The sequence below is a fragment of the Salmo salar genome, chromosome ssa14 (assembly GCF_905237065.1).
Source record: "Salmo salar chromosome ssa14, Ssal_v3.1, whole genome shotgun sequence".
NCBI classification, from domain to species: Eukaryota; Metazoa; Chordata; class Actinopteri; order Salmoniformes; family Salmonidae; genus Salmo; species Salmo salar.
This window is the reverse complement of record NC_059455.1, coordinates 37938748-37957315: the sequence shown is the minus strand read 5'-3', so window position 1 is coordinate 37957315 and position 18568 is coordinate 37938748. Positions and strand designations below refer to the sequence as shown.

Genomic DNA, 18568 nt, shown 5'->3' with positions numbered 1-18568 from the left:
AATGTGCCCATAGGCGATGTTGTTGCCGGTGATGTCTGGTGAGGACCTGCCTTACAACAGGCCTACAAGCCCTCAGTCCAGCCTCTCTCAGCCTATTGCGGACAGTCTAAGCACTGATGGAGGGATTGGGCATTCCTGGTGTAACTCGGGCAGTTGTTTTTGCCATCCTGTAGCTGTCCCGCAGGTGTGATGTTAGGATGTACCGATCCTGTGCAGGTGTTGTTACACGTGGTCTGCCACTGCGAGGACGATCAGAAGTCCGTCCTGTCTCCCTGTAGCACTGTCTTAGTCGTCTCACAGTACGAACATTGCAATTTATTGCCCTGGCCACATCTGCAGTCCTCATGCCTCATTGCAGCATGCCTAAGGCACGTTCACGCAGATGAGCAGGGACCCTGGGCATCTTTCTCTTGGTGTTTTCCAGAGTCAGTAGAAAGGCCTCTTTAGTTTTAATAACTGTGACCTTAATTGCCTACCGTCTGTAAGCTGTTAGTGTCTTAATGACCGTTCCACAGGTGCATGTTCATTAATTGTTTATGGTTCCATTGAACAAGCATGGGAAACCATGTTTAAACCCTTTACAATGAAGATCTGTGAAGTTATTTTGATTTTTACGAATCATCTTTGAAAGACAGTGCTGAAAAAGAGACGTTTCTTTTTTTGCTGAGTTTATGTGAGTTCAGTATCAATAAAACAAGGTAGTATTAATATCATGGAACAAATAAAGGATATTTCTGGAGCCCTTCTCAACAAAAATCTCTGGCCAGAATGTTGATAGAATAGCATCTCTTATAGCCCACTGGTTTTGCTTGCTAATTAAGTAGCCTACTATAGACTGTATAGGCCAAGGGGTACAATTGTAATGCCATTATTTATTCTGCTCCAGTATCAGTAACAGGATTGTCTACAGGGTAGAGTTGATGAGGATGCTAGACCATAGTAGATTGGGATTGAGAGCTGCCTGGGATACCGTTGCATTTCATTAAAGAGCACAGCCACAGCACACTAAAGCCCTGTTGGCATTTACACAGGTTCATCTTGCCTGATCTAATAAAGAAGTGGAGAGATGTTTAATTAATATGTGTGTTCTATAAATATACATCAATATCGAGGAGGATACATTGTTCATTTCAACTGCCAATCAGTGGAGGACGTTATATAGTTCATAACCACAGCAACCGCTACTTAGCAGCTGAATAACCAATTCCATAGGATCTCTGTGTGAACAATAACATACTAATATAATGTAGTATAACCATAGAATTCCATAGGATCTCTGTGTGAACAATAACATACTAATATAATGAGGTATAACCATAGAATTCCATAGGATCTCTGCGTGAATAACAGTATACTGTGCACGGACACAATCCACTGAAATAACTTTCTTTGTGCAAATAAATATTATTGTACATTTTGTTTACCTGAATATAAATACAGATAATGTACATAAAGAAAGAAAGCAGAACAATACTGTGTGTGTTTTTGGCCTCTGAGTGTAAGTGTATGTTGAACCAGCAGAACTAACTTAGGCTTTGCTGACCAAACAAGCGTGTAAATAATTATAAGCTACTTTTAAATGACACTTGAATAAAGCCTAATTTGAATGCTTTATTTTCCCTGAGGGGATATGAGGACCACTCAACCAATCAGCATACAAGCACCAAGCTGGCTACACAGAGTATGTACGCAAACAAACAGCAGCAGACCAATACAACACACAGAGACCACACACAATACCAAAACACATTGGTAACGCGACACACAACATGCGACAAGTGCAGAAGAATGACAGTTACATAACACAAACTCACACAGACAGAACAATAAATACAAGACATGGGACAAGACAACAGAAATCAATAAAAAATTGACACACACAGAGCATATGCACACACACACACACACACACACACACACACACACACACACACACACACACACACACACACACACACACACACACACACACACACACACACACACACACACACACACACACACACACACACACACACACACACACACCCACACACACACTTGGAGCCATGCCATACACAGTTAGTCTGGGTACAGGCATGCAAGCGCCGCCTCCACTCTCCGTCCATGCATAGATAGCCGTCTTTTCATTTCCAATTCCTGGGTCTCCATGACAACAACAATGTTCCATGCAGAGAACGTTGCGCTCGGATGAAAGCAATATCAAAGGTCTACAAACAAGGCCTCACAATGCAATCAATGGAAATGACTGCGTAGGCAGCTAGCCTCATTACAGCTTAGTGAAACGCATTCAATCAAAGAAGTGTGTTTATCAAATTAAAACCAATCTGACATGAGGGTTGTTCATACCTCTTTTCTAGACTGTTTAAGACTGATGTATCTCTCCTAACTTTAGGAGTAAATGTGTTATAAAAAGGAAGGAGTACCGAAAGAAAATAAAGAACACACCAACCTTCTCGTTGCTCTGGGGGATGTAAGGGGGTTGATGCAGAACACAATGACGTGATGGGGAGAGAGAGAACGGGGAAACAGAGAGTAAAAACGTCCAGCTCAAAGCCTCACACACACCGCATACACACAGTCACACAAATGTACACACGCACATTCACACGGTTCTTCACAGAACCACAGAACCCACTTAAAATGTAGGATCAGGAACTTCAAACTCAGGGGCTTAAGAGCTTAGAAATGTGAGTCTAGAACCCCTAAATCCAGTCTCCCTTACCCCAGTCGAGAACCTAGAACAGGGGTCTCAAACTCTTGGAGGGCCACACTGGCTGTTGGTTTGCATTAGGTTGTTTTTTTGTATCTGTTAGACTTGAGAAACCAAATCTATTCCCTAGCCAATCACTATATTAAAGTGGAACTGACCGCATTTTGTAGTCACTGTGTAGTCACCGAAAAACAATATGAGGGGAAAAGGTCAGTCACTCACCCACACCTCCAATGACATGATGTCCTCCTAGCAGCTAGCTATCTAGCTAACATTAGGCTCTGTGTTTTTAGCTTGCTACATAAATAGATATGTTAGCATATTAGCCACGTTATGACTGACTTGTGATCATTGCACTTGCTAGTTTGATTGTATTGACATTCCCAGCCTTAATTACATTTGTCAATTTTTGTCCAAAATATTGAGTCATTGAAATTCAACTGTGCATCCCAAATGCTGGCAGCACACAATGTACCAGGCCAGCTGTGATTTCCAACCGGATAGCAATATGTTTTAGACTACCAAGTAATGTATTGTGAATTATATTAATCATGCATTGAACTGCATCCATCTATTCTGCCAACAATGCCTTAGTGAACGTCATGGAATGTTGAGTCACATAGAACCTATTTTTAAAACCTCTTATAAAGTTGGTTTTGTAGCATAAACTGGGAATTGTCTGTTTGTTTCATATCTGCATAGTTAAAACACGGTCAGTTCCACTTTAAAGTGCAAGAGAAAAACAAACTCTCAGTCACTGTGGCCCTCAATTTAGAAAAATATGAAGAGGGATAGGACAATTGTGATGTCATACTGTAGCAAAGACCCTGGAACTGCACATTGGCCCCAGTGCAGTATGACATCACTGGCCTATTCCTTTTTGTCTAATTCCATTCAGTGGCAGTTAATACAAAAACAGCACCTTGATGCAACACCTGTAAAACCCAGTTTAGTCTTGAACGTTATCAATCTTAGGTGACCAACTGGTGTTTCACTTGGTGGATAGGTTTGGTTTGGTTAGTGGATACAAATAGGAAGAAAATAAATAACAAAAAAACATGTAGATAAACTAGGACTTAACACCACTTAATACATTGTATAATGGTGACAGCTGTTTCAGCTGTGTGACAGGTGTGTGTGTGTGTGTGTGTTATAATTCACATGTGTGTTTGTGTGTGTGTTCTTATACCCGTGGTAAGTTCCTACCTCGTACATACAGGTTGGCCGGGGAAGAGTAGCGCACTCCCTGAGAGTTAGTGGCCACACACTCATACTTTCCCTGGTCTAACTCCTCACTGTTCTCTATCTGGAGGGCACCTGAGAGACGGAGAAAGAGAGAGAAAGATGGGGGGAGAATTAAAGAAAAAGTGAGAAAGAGGATAAGCAAGAGAGGGCGAGAGAGATGGGGAGAGAGAGAGATGGGGAGAGAGAGAGCGAGAGAGAGAGAAAGAGAGAGAGAGAGAGAGAGAGAGTGAGAGCGAGAATAAAAAGAGGCCTTGCCATGGGTTAATTAATGATACATTCATAAATCAAATCTATATTTACTCATCATTAAACTGATTAAAACTACCATGAAAACGGATACAAGAGAGATTTTCCATTACTGGTTCCTTTCTGCCATGAAAAATCTATATTCCCCACAGCCAGCTTAATGGGATATATCTAGCTACACACAATAGGAGTCCCTGGAGCATATGTGACCGACTGGCTCGATTCGGTCTTATGTAGCAAAATTTGATTTTTATTTTTTATTTTTTACATTGGATAAAAGTAGAGACTCAGAGCTAGAAAATGGTATATCATACACTACAGTTGAGGAACAATGGGAAAGTAATTCTGCTTTGGAAGTTGATAAACTTGTAACAGCACTTTTGAGAAAATGGCCCTTGAATGTTCTGGTACACATACTGGAGAGCTCTTCTCTGTCTACACCCATTCAGCATCATTCACACCCTCTTAAGCCTTAGCCCCACCCATCTCTTTAAGGATTCATATGAGGCCATGTGATAAACAGAGTGAGTAGTGCACTAAACAACCAAAGAGGCTGGTTTATACTATGTCTATAGACAGTTGTCGTCGTGACATTGAGAACATTCTATTTTCATCCAACATCAAACTTGTCGATGTCATTATGAAAAAGTATAAACATAAAAACAACAGGCTGCATGACAACCTGGTGGTCCAAAATAGCAAAACTGGTGTATTTTAACACCAATAAACCCATCCGTTTAAAAAACGATTTAGTATATTTCAATCGAGCAAACCAGGCAACTAAAAGCAACTTTCTAAACAATGTGTTGGTCCATATCTAGCTTGTTAGCTAGCTAGTTGACATTAAGTTAGCTGGCTAGCCAGTTCAAATAATGACCATATCATATAGCTGACAACTTAACTTTAGCTAATTTTGTATGAATTATTACAGGAAAATAAACTCACAAGATCATTATTTACAAGTTAATGGTGAGTTAATCACAGAAAATAGCTTACGGTTGTGAGTGACAAAAAAAAAGCAGGGCATTCTACCAGAGAATTTTAGAAATTGGACACTGTCTCATTGGCCTAACGCTATATCCTAATTTGACTTTGGTGCAGGTCATGTTGTTCTTCACATTACCGTCTCTGGTAAACACACACTATATCAAATAAAATCAATGTTTACTTGTAAGATGCACAGGATAGAGAAAGAAAAACAGTACAGTGAAATGGTTACTTGCATAGTGGAGTATTTTGTTTAGACATGTAGCTAGCTAAACAATGAACCATAATCCCAACTCATAACGTTACTACCCTGCATGAATCTGCAAATAGCTAACGCTATCCAATTAGGTTCAATGTTAGCTAGCTAGCTAACATTGGGCAATAACTTGCAATGCAAATGGCTCTGAGATACAAATAATATTACTACACAGATCATACACATAACATTAGTTTGCAAGCCAGCCAGCTAACGTTAGCTAGCTAGGTAACTCTACATTTTAACTTGCAATGAAAACAGCTTTCTGACAAAATTAGAAACATATAATATCTGAAAATGTAGCTAGCTAGACTCTCTTACCCGTATACATGGGTGAACGCTTCTCCCTCTCTGTCACAGATACCATGGTTGCCCTTAGTTTGAAGATGTAATCCGGAGACAGGTGTTTTATACAACAGCCTTCTGTGTGTTCTCTTTTCGACTCCCTCCGCATATTTGCAATCAAACGCCAGAATTTTCTCCATCTCCTTAGCTATCATAATCTGCTTCCACTGGACATTCCACTGATTTCAAATCTCATTCCTCCAGAAAGTGGAAAGCATTAGCAACACTTTTGCAGTTCTTCATGATATCTTTAAAAAAAGTAACTTTAGAAAGGATTACCTACACATACTGAGCAGCTCATGTTATAGACAGAAGCGTGCTACGTGGCAGACCAATCCAAACTCATCTTTCGGAATATCCAGACCAACCATTATCTCAGCCAATCGGGAAGGTTCCTGTCTTTCTCTGTGGCTAAACCAACTAGACTTGTAATTTAACAATTGTATTATTATATACAGATGGCATACACGTTTGTTATTAAGGCACATGAAAGTTCACATGTTCCAGAAGACAATTCTGCCAAATAAAATGCATTTTGATAAAAAATAAATGTTTACATTCAAATGCCTCTCCTGTGAAGTAGTGACGCGTGACATATGCCCAGTTTCCTGAAACGAGTCCCTTATAGCTAGCGACACACAATAGGAGTCCCTGGAGCATATAGCTAGCAACACACAAGAGGAGCCCCTGGAGCATATAGCTAGCTACACACAATAGGAGTCCCTGGAGCATATAGCTAACTACACACAATAGGAGTCCCTGGAGCATATAGCTAGCTACACACAATAGGAGTCCCTGGAGCATATAGCTAGCTACACACAATAGGAGTCCCTGGAGCATATAGCTAGCTACACACAATAGGAGTCCCTGGAGCATATAGCTAGCTACACACAATAGGAGTCCCTGGAGCATATAGCTAGCTACACACAATAGGTGTCCTTGGAGCATATAGCTAGCTACACACAATAGGAGTCCCTGTAGCATATAACTTCAAATCCCCATTCTACCTTCTCTCCATCTCTCTTTCTCTGCACACTTCACTGAAGTGTTTAGCAACATTGTACATTATTATCCCAGTCTCCTAAAGCACTTATTATCATGGCACATTGTTATTATTCTTCCAGTCATTTTAACCTTGAGCATATTCTGCTGAAAGCCCTTCACAACGTTTACAAGGCCCTTATAACAAACTGGGTGAATTTGAAATGGGGTCTCACACACACACACACACACACACACACACACACACACACACACACACACACACACACACACACACACACACACACACACACACACACACACACACACACACACACACACACACACACACACACACACACACACACAGCGGCTTTCAGACTCCCCCTGGCTTATAGCAGTGTGATAGAAAAGCGTACTATAGAACATGACAAAAGCACAGTGTGGATTTGGTAGGGGGGTATTTCTGTTTAAGACCTGTGACTGTGTATCAGTGTATAGAGACAGAGATAACAATGATCGCAATGAGTCACTGAGACAGCTGTAGATATGCAGCTCAACACACCTCAAGAGGAACAACATATCAAATGCATCCTTTTTTGGTTTCCAGTGGAGCTTGTTGCTATGAACATTTCTAATGAATGTACCAGTCCCTGTTTCAAGACTCCTGTCTGGCGTAAGTAGGAGCCTGCTATGTTTGCAAGTATGTTTGTCCCTCAGGAGTCTACAGACAAAGATACATACACTGAGTATAAAAAACATTAAGAACACCGGCACTTTCCATGACAAATAGACTGAACAGATGAATCCAGGTGAAAGCTATGATCGTTTATTGATGTCACTTGTTAAATCCACTTCAATCAGTGTAGATGAAGGGGAGGAGACAGGTTAAAGAAGGATTTTTAAGCCTTGAGACAATTGAGACATGGATTGTATATGTGTGCCATTCAGAGGGTGAATGGGCAAGACAAAAGATTGAAGTGCCTTTGAACAGGGTATGGTATTAGGTGCCAGGCGCACTGGTTTGTGTGAAGAACTGCAACACTGCTGGGTTTTTCCCACTCAACAGTTTCCTGTGTGTGTCAAGAATGGTCCACTACCCACAGGACATGCAGCCAACTTGACACAACTGTGGGACGTATTGGAGTCAACATGGGCCAGCATCCCTGTGGAACGCTTTTGACACTTTGCACAGTCCATGCCCCAACACATTGTGTCTGTTCTGAAGGCAAAAGGGTGCGGGGTGCAACTCAATAGGTGTTCTTAATATGGCGTAGAGAGAAAAAGAGAGACTGAGCAGGGAAGGTGAGATCGATCCAGACGCTGTATTTAATGAGATACATGACCAAACTAGACTGTAGTTTACGTAATGACAGTGGGCTGTCTGTGTGTTTATGTGTGTATGGTGTGTGACAGACAGACAGACAGACAGACAGACAGACAGACAGACAGACAGACAGACAGACAGACAGACAGACAGACAGGGAGACAGGGAGGGAGGGAGGGAGGGAGGGAGGGAGGGAGGGAGGGAGGGAGGGAGGGAGGGAGGGAGGGAGGGAGGGATTCATCCACAGGAGTATGGTATCTGCTCCTGGACAAAAACTTATCTACAGGCGCTGAAGTTACAGCAATACTCTGGGAGCTATGGGAAGTTGTCTTGTTAGGGTGCGTGTGCGTGTTTATTGAGTCATCTCTGTCTCCGCTGCAGCTGACATCTCTTTGCTTGTCTCTTCTGCAGACACATGAAAGGCAAAAGAGGCAGAACCCCCCTCCCCTCTCTGTCTCTTTCCCTCACTCTCCTTTCCCCGTGGAACAGTGCAGAGCTGGGCGCAAAACAAGAATAACGTATCTGCAACAAGCAAGCACTGCTTTATAAGAGAAGGGGGAGGGAAAAAGAGAGAAAGAGGATGGGAGAGAGGGGGGTGAGAGAGGGAGTAGAGAGAGAGGAAGGAGGTAGAGGATAGAGAGAGAGGAGGGTAGTGCGAGAGAGGGGAGAGAGGAGGGTAGAGAAAGGAGGGTGGAGAGAGAGAAGATAGGAGAGTAGAGAGAGGGGTAAAGAGAGAGAGGGGGAGGGAGGAGGCTAGAGAGAGAGAGAGGGAGGGAAGTCAGTGGGTAGAGAGAGAGGGAGGATGAGAGAGAGAGGGGGGAGGAGGGTAGAAAGAGAGAGGGAAAAGAGGGAGAGAGAGAGGGAGGGAGGATGAGAGAGAGAGAGGGTGGTATAGAGAAAGACAGGGGGAGGGAGGAGGAAGGAAGGTAGAGAGAGAGAGGGAGGTAGGAGTGAAGCGCGGGAGAGAGTTCCAAATTGAGCAGCAGGAGCTTTTGAAAAAAATGTGCTTCTCCAAATATTGACATTTCCATTGTTTTAGAGTGAGGTACATTGGGAAAAACAAAAGAAAACTGCAAGACTGAATGGGAGACAAAACAAGCAACAAATTTAGAAGATAAGGCTTGTGAAAAAGTATCTATTTTTATAAAATTGTGCAGTTAGCTTAGCTAGCTGGATTGTTTACCAGTTGCTAAGCAGTTGCTAGGGACTGCTAGCTAGCTAGCCATAAAATAAGCTAGCTAGCCATAAAAAAAAATAGCTAGTTAACAACACAGTAGAAAGAAAAAATGACAGAAGACAAAGGACATCAAAGTAAAACAGTTCTCTAAAGACACCAGAGACAATAATATAAGAAACAAGCTGTTTTGGAAAAGGTAGGCTTATATTGCAACATTGTAGCAAACATCACCAGCATTTCTATGAAAATTGTTTACCCACCAGACATCCAGTTGGAGAAAGCTAGGTTTGATGATGGGACAGAACCATGAATGCCTGTTTGCAGATCTTACCAGTTGCAAAACAAGAGCAAATGTAATATTTCATACCAAAGGAGGGCAAATATGGAAAAGGGTTATTTGCAACCATTTCCCTTAATCAAAAAAGAGAGGCATCAGCCAAGGATGTCAGATCAGCATTTTTGAAGAAGCTGACCAGAGCAACACGTATCAAACAGTCAACTTCTACAATAATGGAACTGTATTGATACAAGGCAATGATTCAAGCCTCCAGGCTTTAGAGAATATGTTTGCTACCCTAAAAGTAGAAGCTGAACTCATCTCAGAAACTAAGGAACAAGTAAAGGAGGGAGATGGAGAAAAGCAGGCCCCAACACCTCAACAGCCTCTGTGACCCAGCAAGAAGCCCTGTGTCCCTCTACCTACCTTACCTGCAGCAGACAGTACCAATAACATTTATACAACACCAAGAACACCTGCTATGCAACGTTTCCACAACACCCTCTCTCTAGTTGAAGCAGACGTCATAGAACTCAGAGAGAACAAGCTTCAAGAGGATGACACTGTCCAGAAACTAAGAACATCTACTGCTAAATTAGAAAGCAGAATTGACAAACTGAGTCAGACAAATGATGACCTCAGAGACCATCTGAGCACAACAAGAGAGGAGCTAGTGCAGAGAGAGGTACATTGACACCCTCAACCAGCAGCTAGTCATTATGTCCTCTGCATCTAGAGAACATGTCCACCAGCTTGGTACAACACATGCAGAACCTGAGACCAGCATAACCAGCATGGCCTCCACCCCACAGCCTGATGACACTGCACCACCCTCCCAGTCTGCTCCAGCCCAGGTCAACCTACCAGCCTCCCAGTCTGCTCCAGCCCAGGTCAACCTACCAGCCTCCCAGTCTGCTCTAGCCCATGTCAACCTACCAGCCTCCCAGTCTGCTCCAGCCCAGGTCAACCTACCAGCTTCCCAGTCTGCTCCAGCTCAGGTCAACCTACCAGCCTGCTCCAGCCCAGGTCAACCTACCAGCCTCCCAGTCTGCTCCAGCCCAGGTCAACCTACCAGCCTCCCAGTCTGCTCTAGCCCATGTCAACCTATCAGCCTCCCAGTCTGCTCCAGCCCAGGTCAACCTACCAGCCTCCCAGTCTGCTCCAGCCCAGGTCAACCTACCAGCCTCCCAGTCTGCTCCAGCCCAGGTCAACCTACCAGCCTCACAATCTGCTCCAGAACAGTCTACTCTAGCCCAGGTCAACCTCCCAGCCTGCTCCACCCAGACAACCACCCACAACTACAATCCTTATCTATTCAAATGGGAAGTTCTTGGTCCAGGAAAGATTATTCCCTAGACACCAGGTGTATAAGTTATGGTGTCCTACAACTGAGAGTGCAATGCAGCTACTCAGTCAGACCAGGATTGACACCCCTGACTACATCATCATCCACACTGCCACAAATGACCTTTGTGCCAAAAGTGAAAATGTATCTGGGGCAGTGAGAACACTGTGGGCACAGGCTATGTTCCCAACAACCAATGTAGTTGTGTCCACCCTCCTACCAAGAAAATACTTCCCAGGACAGTTGATCAACAAAAGAAATCAACAGATGACTGCGGACTGTGCCTCACTGTTCAACGTCAGAATGGCTCACCATCCCACTCTGACATGCAAACACTTATACGACAATGTACACCTTGATCAGGTCAGTGTCAGAACATTTGCTAAGGACCTAAAGGATGCAACACCCCCCCCCCCCCTTCCCTTTTCTGAAACAACAGTACCTCCACCATCCCCAGGAGAGTAAAGCCAGACACGGATTATTACAGCACAGCTATACAAGACCGGGCCCATACACAGCTTAACTAGACCCGGCCCATCACAACACAGCTCTACTAGACCCGGTCCATCACAACACAGCTCTACTAGACCCGGCCCATCACAACACAGCTCTACTAGACCCGGCCCATCACAACACGGCTCTACTACACCCGGCCCATCACAACACAGCTCTACTAGACCCGGCCCATCACAACACAGCTCTACTAGACCCGGCCCATCACAACACAACATTCAGATCTTCTGTATCTTGTGCATGTGACAAATAAACATAGATTTTATTTGATATAGTGTGTGTTTACCAGAGACGGTAATTTGAAGAAACACATGACCTGCACCAAAGTCAGATTAGGATATAGGCCAAGGACTAGATCATGTGTATTATTACTACTACATTTTGCTACTACTTTCACCACTTTTGGTCTTGAAATCTTTGGTTGCTTACTACACTACCGTATTCACTCTGTTACCACATTCCCTCACATGGCCTCAAGCGTTAAGGAGATGGGTGGGGCTAAGGCTTAAGAGGGTGTGAACGATGCTGAATGGGTGTAGACAAAGAAGAGCTCTCCAGTATGTGTAACAAAATATTCAAGGGCCATTTTCTAAAAGTGGGGTTACAAGTTTATCAACTTTCAAAGCAGAAATACTTTCCCATTGCTCCTCAACTGCAGTGTATGATATACAATTTTCTAGCTCTGAGTCTTTGCATTAATCCAATAAAAATAAAAAATAAATCAGATTTCGCTACATAGGACCCGAATTGAGCCGAATCGAGGTGGTCGGTCACATATATTCCAGACTCTGACATTGCTCGTCCTGATATTTCTTAATTCCTTTCATAATTTTTGTGTATTATTTTGTATTGTTAGGTAATACTGCACTGTTGGAGTTAGAAACACAAGCATTTGGCTGCACCTGCGATAACATCTGCAAAATATGTGTACGTGACCAATAAAATTAGATTTGATAAAATAAATACTGTAGTAAAAGAAAACTGTAGCATATACTATTGTAATTAATGTAGTGTTTTTGCAGATTGTAGTATATTGTACTAATTACAAGGAAGGTAGGACAGTAGGTAGGTAGAACTGGGTTCTGAACATTTAACCTGTAGGTAGGTAGGACTGGGTTCTGAACGTATAACCTGTAGGTAGGTAGGACTGGGTTCTGAAAGTATAACCTGTAGGTAGGTAGGACTGGGTTCTGAACGTATAACCTGTAGGTAGGTAGGACTGGGTTCTGAACGTATAACCTGTAGGTAGGTAGAACTGGGTTCTGAAAGTATAACCTGTAGGTAGGTAGGACTGGGTTCTGAACGTATAACCTGTAGGTAGGTAGGACTGGGTTCTGAACGTATAACCTGTAGGTAGGTAGGACTGGGTTCTGAACGTATAACCTGTAGGTAGGTAGAACTGGGTTCTGAAAGTATAACCTGTAGGTAGGTAGGACTGGGTTCTGAACGTATAACCTGTAGGTAGGTAGGACTGGGTTCTGAACGTATAACCTGTAGGTAGGTAGGACTGGGTTCTGAACGTATAACCTGTAGGTAAGTAGAACTGGGTTCTGAATGTATAACCTGTAGGTAGGTAGGACTGGGTTCTGAACATATAACCTGTAGGTAGGTAGGACTGGGTTCTGAACGTATAACCTGTAGGTAGGTATATGTATGTATATGTAGGTATATGCAAATTAAATACAGTAGTATTTACTATAGCTAAAAAAGTGAAGTGTTGGGGCCTCCCGAGTGGTGCATCGGTCTAAGGCACTGTATCGCAGTGCTAGCTGTGTCACTACAGATCCTGATTCGATCCCAGGCTGTGTCGCAGCCGGCTGTGACCGGAGACCCATGAGGCGGCACACAATTGGCCCAGCGTCGTCCAGGTTAGGGGAGAGTTTGGTCGGCAGGGATGTCCTTGTCCGATCACGCTCTAGCAACTCCTGTGGCGGGCTGAATGCATGCACGCTGACACGGTCGCCAGGTGTACAGTGTTTCCTCCGACACATTGGTGCAGCTGGCTTCTGTGTTAAGCGAGCATTGTGTCAAGAAGCAGTGTGGGATCCTGTTTCGGAGGATGCACGGCTCTCGACCTTTCCCTCTCCCGAGTCTATATGGGAGTTGCAGCGATGGGACAAGACTGTAACTACCAATTGTATATCATGAAATTATGGTAAAAAAAGTGTTGTGTTTTTGCAGTCTAGTGTTTTTGCGGACAATACTATATTTACTACAGTGCTTTTTTTTCGGACAATACTGTATTTAATACTGTATTTACTACAGTGCTTTTTTTCTGATAATACTATAGTGTTTACTATAGTATTCTACAGTATACTACAACAAGTAAGTACTACACTTGATCGAAGGATACTACAGTGTGTAGTATAGTATTCTACAGTATACTAGAGTTTACTACAGAATTCTATAGTAAGTACTGTAGTATTCTATAGTAAACTGTAGTCTTTTTTTCATGTGGGGAAGGTAAAGAGAGGGAGGGAGGTAGAGAGAGAACCCTACAGCATTAAAACACACTCTCCTTGAGACAACACATCATGAAACACAGACACACACACGCTCATAGACGCAGACAAACACAGATGGATGGATACACACACACACACACACACACACACACACACACACACACACACACACACATCAATTCAAGTGGTTGACAGTGGTAAGGTATATACAGTGAGGGAAAAAAGTATTTGATTCCCTGCTGATTTTGTACGTTTGCCCACTGACAAAGAAATGATCAGTCTATCATTTTAATGGTAGGTTTATTTGAACAGTGAGAGACAGAATAACAACAAAAAAATCCATAAAAACACATGCCAAAAATGTTATAAATTGATTTGCATTTTAATGAGGGAAATAAGTATTTGACCCCTCTGCAAAACCTGACTCAGTACTTGGTGGCAAAACCCTTGTTGGCAATCACAAAGGTCAGACGTTTCTTGTAGTTTGCCACCGGGTTTGCACACATCTCAGGAGGGATTTTGTCCCATTTCTCTTTGCTGATCTTCTCCAAGTCATTAAGGTTTCGAGGCTGACGTTTGGCAACTCGAACCTTCAGCTCCCTCCACAGATTTTCTATGGGATTAAGGTCTGGAGACTGGTTAGGCCACTCCAGGACCTTAATGTGCTTCTTCTTGAGCCACTCCTTTGTTGCCTTGGCCGTGTGTTTTGGGTCATTGTCATGCTGGAATACCCATCCACGACCCATTTTCAATGCCCTGGCTGAGGGAAGGAGGTTCTCACCCAAGATTTGACCCAGTTGTCCTCTGAATCATTCAGATGTTCATTGGCAAACTTCAGACGGGCATGAATATGTGCTTTCTTGAGCAGGAGGACCTTGCGGTTGCTGCAGGATTTCAGTCCTTCACGGCGCAGTGTGTTACCAATTGTTTTCTTGGTGACTATGGTCCCAGCTGCCTTGAGATCATTGACAAGATCCTCCCGTGTAGTTCTGGGCTGATTCCTCACCGTTCTCATGATCATTGCAACCCCACAAGGTGAGATCTTGCATGGAGCCCCAGGCCGAGGGAGATTGACAGTTCTTTTGTGTTTCTTCCATTTGCGAATAATCGCACCAACTGTTGTCACCTTCTCAACAAGCTGCTTGGCGATGGTCTTGTAGCCCATTCCAGCCTTGTGTAGGTCTACAATCTTGACCCTGACATCCTTGGAGAGCTCTTTGGTCTTGGCCATGGTGGAGAGTTTGGAATCTGATTGATATATTGCTTCTGTGGACAGGTGTCTTTTATACAGGTAACAAACTGAGATTAGCAGCACTCCCTTTAAGAGTGTGCTCCTAATCTTAGCTCGTTACCTGTATAAAAGACACCTGGGAGCCAGAAATCTTTCTGATTGAGAGGGGGTCAAATACTTATTTTCCTCATTAAAATGCAAATCAATTTATAACATTTTTTACATGCGTTTTTCTGGATTTTTTAAAACATTTTAGTCATCTAGCTCTTGTTATTCTGTCTCTCACTGTTCAAATAAACCTACCATTAAAATTATAGACCGATCATGTCTTTGTCAGTAGGCAAACATACAAAATCAGCAGGGGATCAAATACTTTTCCCCCTCACTGTAGGAAACCAGGGTGGGGAAAACAGGAAAATCAGCCACTCAGACAGTTGTGAATGACTGATCTAGTGGGGGGTGGAGTCCAGATTTTTTGGAGTTGATCATGTCTTTTTAGTGTGTGTGTGTGTGTGTGTGTGTGTGTGTGTGTGTGTGTGTGTGTGTGTGTGTGTGTGTGTGTGTGTGTGTGTGTGTGTGTGTGTGTGTGTGTGTGTGTGTGTGTGTCCGCCCAAAAAAAATTGAATAGGAGAGATGTCAGTCCATCATCACTAACCCAAGGGATAGTTAACCCAAATCCAACATTTGTCGGGCAATTTCACATGTCAAACGTGGTGTAATGTCAAACTGAGTCCATATTGCACACCATCTGTTGTGTGAATCCCAAGTTATACATTAGGGGTAATTCTGCAAGCCTCAATCCCAATTTGATGAGGAGGATTGGCCTACAGAATTCTCCTAATGCATATGGCTGGAAGGATCTACACAACAGATGGCTGTAGAAAATAGACACCACTTTTGAAGACTAGGACTCTTGGACCATATGCATCACTATACCCCTTTCAGGGAGATGATGGATGGATGTGTGTGTGTGTGTGTGTGTGTGTGTGTGTGTGTGTGTGTGTGTGTGTGTGTGTGTGTGTGTGTGTGTGTGTGTGTGTGTGTGTGTGTGTGTGTGTGTGTGTGTGTGTGTGTGTGGAGACACTCTAAGCCTAGCAAGGAGAGGGACCAGCTGGACAGAAAGGAACTGTAGAGGGACTCACTCAGTATCTTAAAGGAAATTTAATGCAGTGGTCCTCAAACTTGTTTGCCTTGTGACCATCCAAATAAACAAAATCATGTTTCTAGTCACAGTCCAGTCCTTAACTGTGACCTATAACCAAAAAGGAACTTGCGGTGGTCCTGAACCACCATTTGGGGAACACTGCTTTAATGTTGGAGTGACTGTAGTCTTATGGACATAGCCTAAGGGTTTGGGCATGGCTAGGGTAAGAGTAATACTTACCAAAAGCTGTTGAAGATTATAGAGAGGAACAAAAAGAAAACAAAACAGTAGTTTTGTTTAGTTACAGTATGCATGGAGCATGTTCTCCATGTGGCTTTGCACTCCCATCGTGTTGTTTGTGTGGTGTGTCCCATCAGGGACATTCAAGGTCATTCTAATGTGTTCTTTATATCAAGAGTGTTGGATTAGGGTTTATTTGTCATTTTGAATTGTTCACGTACTGTATGATTCTGTGTATATGTTCATACTGTATATACATCTGATATAAGAATTATTCAAACCACATTATCCACTTGTAGATGAAAATACAAGACAAACACAAAAACTCAGGATGGAAAGAGAGAAATATGACACAGAGATGGACACGTCAGAACACACGGTACTGAGCCTGATTCAAAAATGTTAGGACAGGGGAACTCATAAAATGTGAATGTAACTCAAGAGTCCTTTTGTTGTTCTGTCACCCTCCTATCTCTGATGCATTCTGAGTCAGACATGCCCAGACAATAAGCCTGGGCCCATATCCACAAAGCATCTCAGACTAGGAGTGCTGATCAAGGATCAGTGTAGCCTTTTTGATCGTAATTAATAGCATTTCATGGACAGATCCTAGAGCAGTATTCCAACTCTGAGACGCTTTGTGTATAAATGCTCAGCTCTCTCCAGACACATAGTAGAAACAAACTACCTTGAACTGGAAGCGGGCTTCAAGTAGTGAACTATGAACATTAGTTCAAATATACAGCTTGTGCTGTAGGCTACTCAGCTAACCTAGAAGTCAATCGAGAGTTGTTCTCTCTCTCAGTGCATGCTGGGAGTTTTTTGTAGTTGAGAGGTCATGTGGAGGGCTCTGTCCTTGCTTATTTTCTTGATTCTTTCCTTGGTCTTTTCTTAAATGTTTTATTTTCTATGGTGGAGTTGACACACAGTTAGTTTGAATGTGTTGCTGCTGCTTTCTCGTCTTTTGACTCCTTCGACTAGGGATGTTCAAATCCAGAAAGAGCTGAGTCGGTTTAGTACGTTTGCTAGCGGTTTTCTGTCCCCGACTAGGGCAGGTGGTCAGGATGGAAGATGGAGATGAGGAGAAGGAAGGTGAGTCTGAGGAAAAGGATGATGAGGAGGCTTTCTTTTCAGACTCCTCCTCAGTGGGTCCAGAGCTGACAGCCAGTCAGGCAGAGGGGTCAAAGTACACAGTGAGGGAACTGTCAAGGTCCCTGAATGAGACTAAAGGGAAAAAGGTTAATCTTTAAGCTTTTTTTTGCGATCCGGGAAAGTTTGTAAGATCAGTACAACACGCTATGAAAAATGAGTGGCATGGTGTCCTCTCACCCAGGAAACGTTTTAGGTTAAGGAAGTGTGTCACAACCGTGCGTAAGGGTCTACCTTCAGACACTGTTTACTATTTAGATTCATATTTCTTTAATGGAAAGAGGAGTCTGTTGGGTGAATATGTCAAACCAAAAAAAGTACAGGTGTGTTTCTGCAGGAGACACATAGTGATGTGGAGAATTAAGTCGATTGGCGGCTCTGGTGGAAAGGGGAAAGTGTGCTGAGCCATAGAACAAATGTTAGTGCAGGAGAGGCAGTCCTTTTTACCACCGGGTCTGGCTGTACAAATGTGTTCCTCAAAGGAGGTGTGTAGGGGTAGACTGCTTGTAGTAAGAGCAGAAATTAACAACAGGGGTTTTGTCCTTATAAATGTGTATGCGCCTAACACAGGGAGAGAGAGGGGGTGTCTGTTTGGGTGTCTTAAACAGGAACTCTCACAGGTAGAGCCTGAGGGGACACTGGTGGTCGGCGAGGACTGGAACTGTACGATGGATTTAACGAAAGACAGAAATGGGGAGGAGCCTCATTCAGGCTCAGTGGAGGTGTTAAGGGACATCATTAAGCAGTTTGACCAAGTGGATGTTTGGAGAACAAGACATCCCAACACAAGACAGTATACATGTGTGAAGGTCTTTGGGGCTAGGGTGAGTGCAGCCAGACTCGATCAGTTTTACATGTCAAGGAATCAGAGCAATAGGCTGTTGGGCGCTACCATTCTCCCTGTGGGTTTTTCAGATCACCACATAA

At 43.2% G+C, this 18568-nt stretch overlaps 1 protein-coding gene across 16 annotated transcripts in view; it reads right to left on the bottom strand.

Annotated features, from left to right (window-relative positions):
- The window catches only part of LOC106569513 (receptor-type tyrosine-protein phosphatase S), a 125981-nt gene that overhangs the window by 52090 nt on the left and 55323 nt on the right, over positions 1-18568 (bottom strand). For 10 of the 16 annotated variants that reach the window (XM_045694332.1, XM_045694334.1, XM_045694336.1 and 7 more), the window contains one exon: positions 3920-4030. In XM_045694332.1, coding sequence (XP_045550288.1) covers positions 3920-4030 — 111 coding nt within the window. Of the gene's footprint in view, positions 1-2452; positions 2465-3919; positions 4031-18568 lie in introns of all 16 variants that reach the window. The other 6 variants (XM_045694333.1, XM_014140942.2, XM_045694339.1 and 3 more) reach the window with 1 other exon arrangement.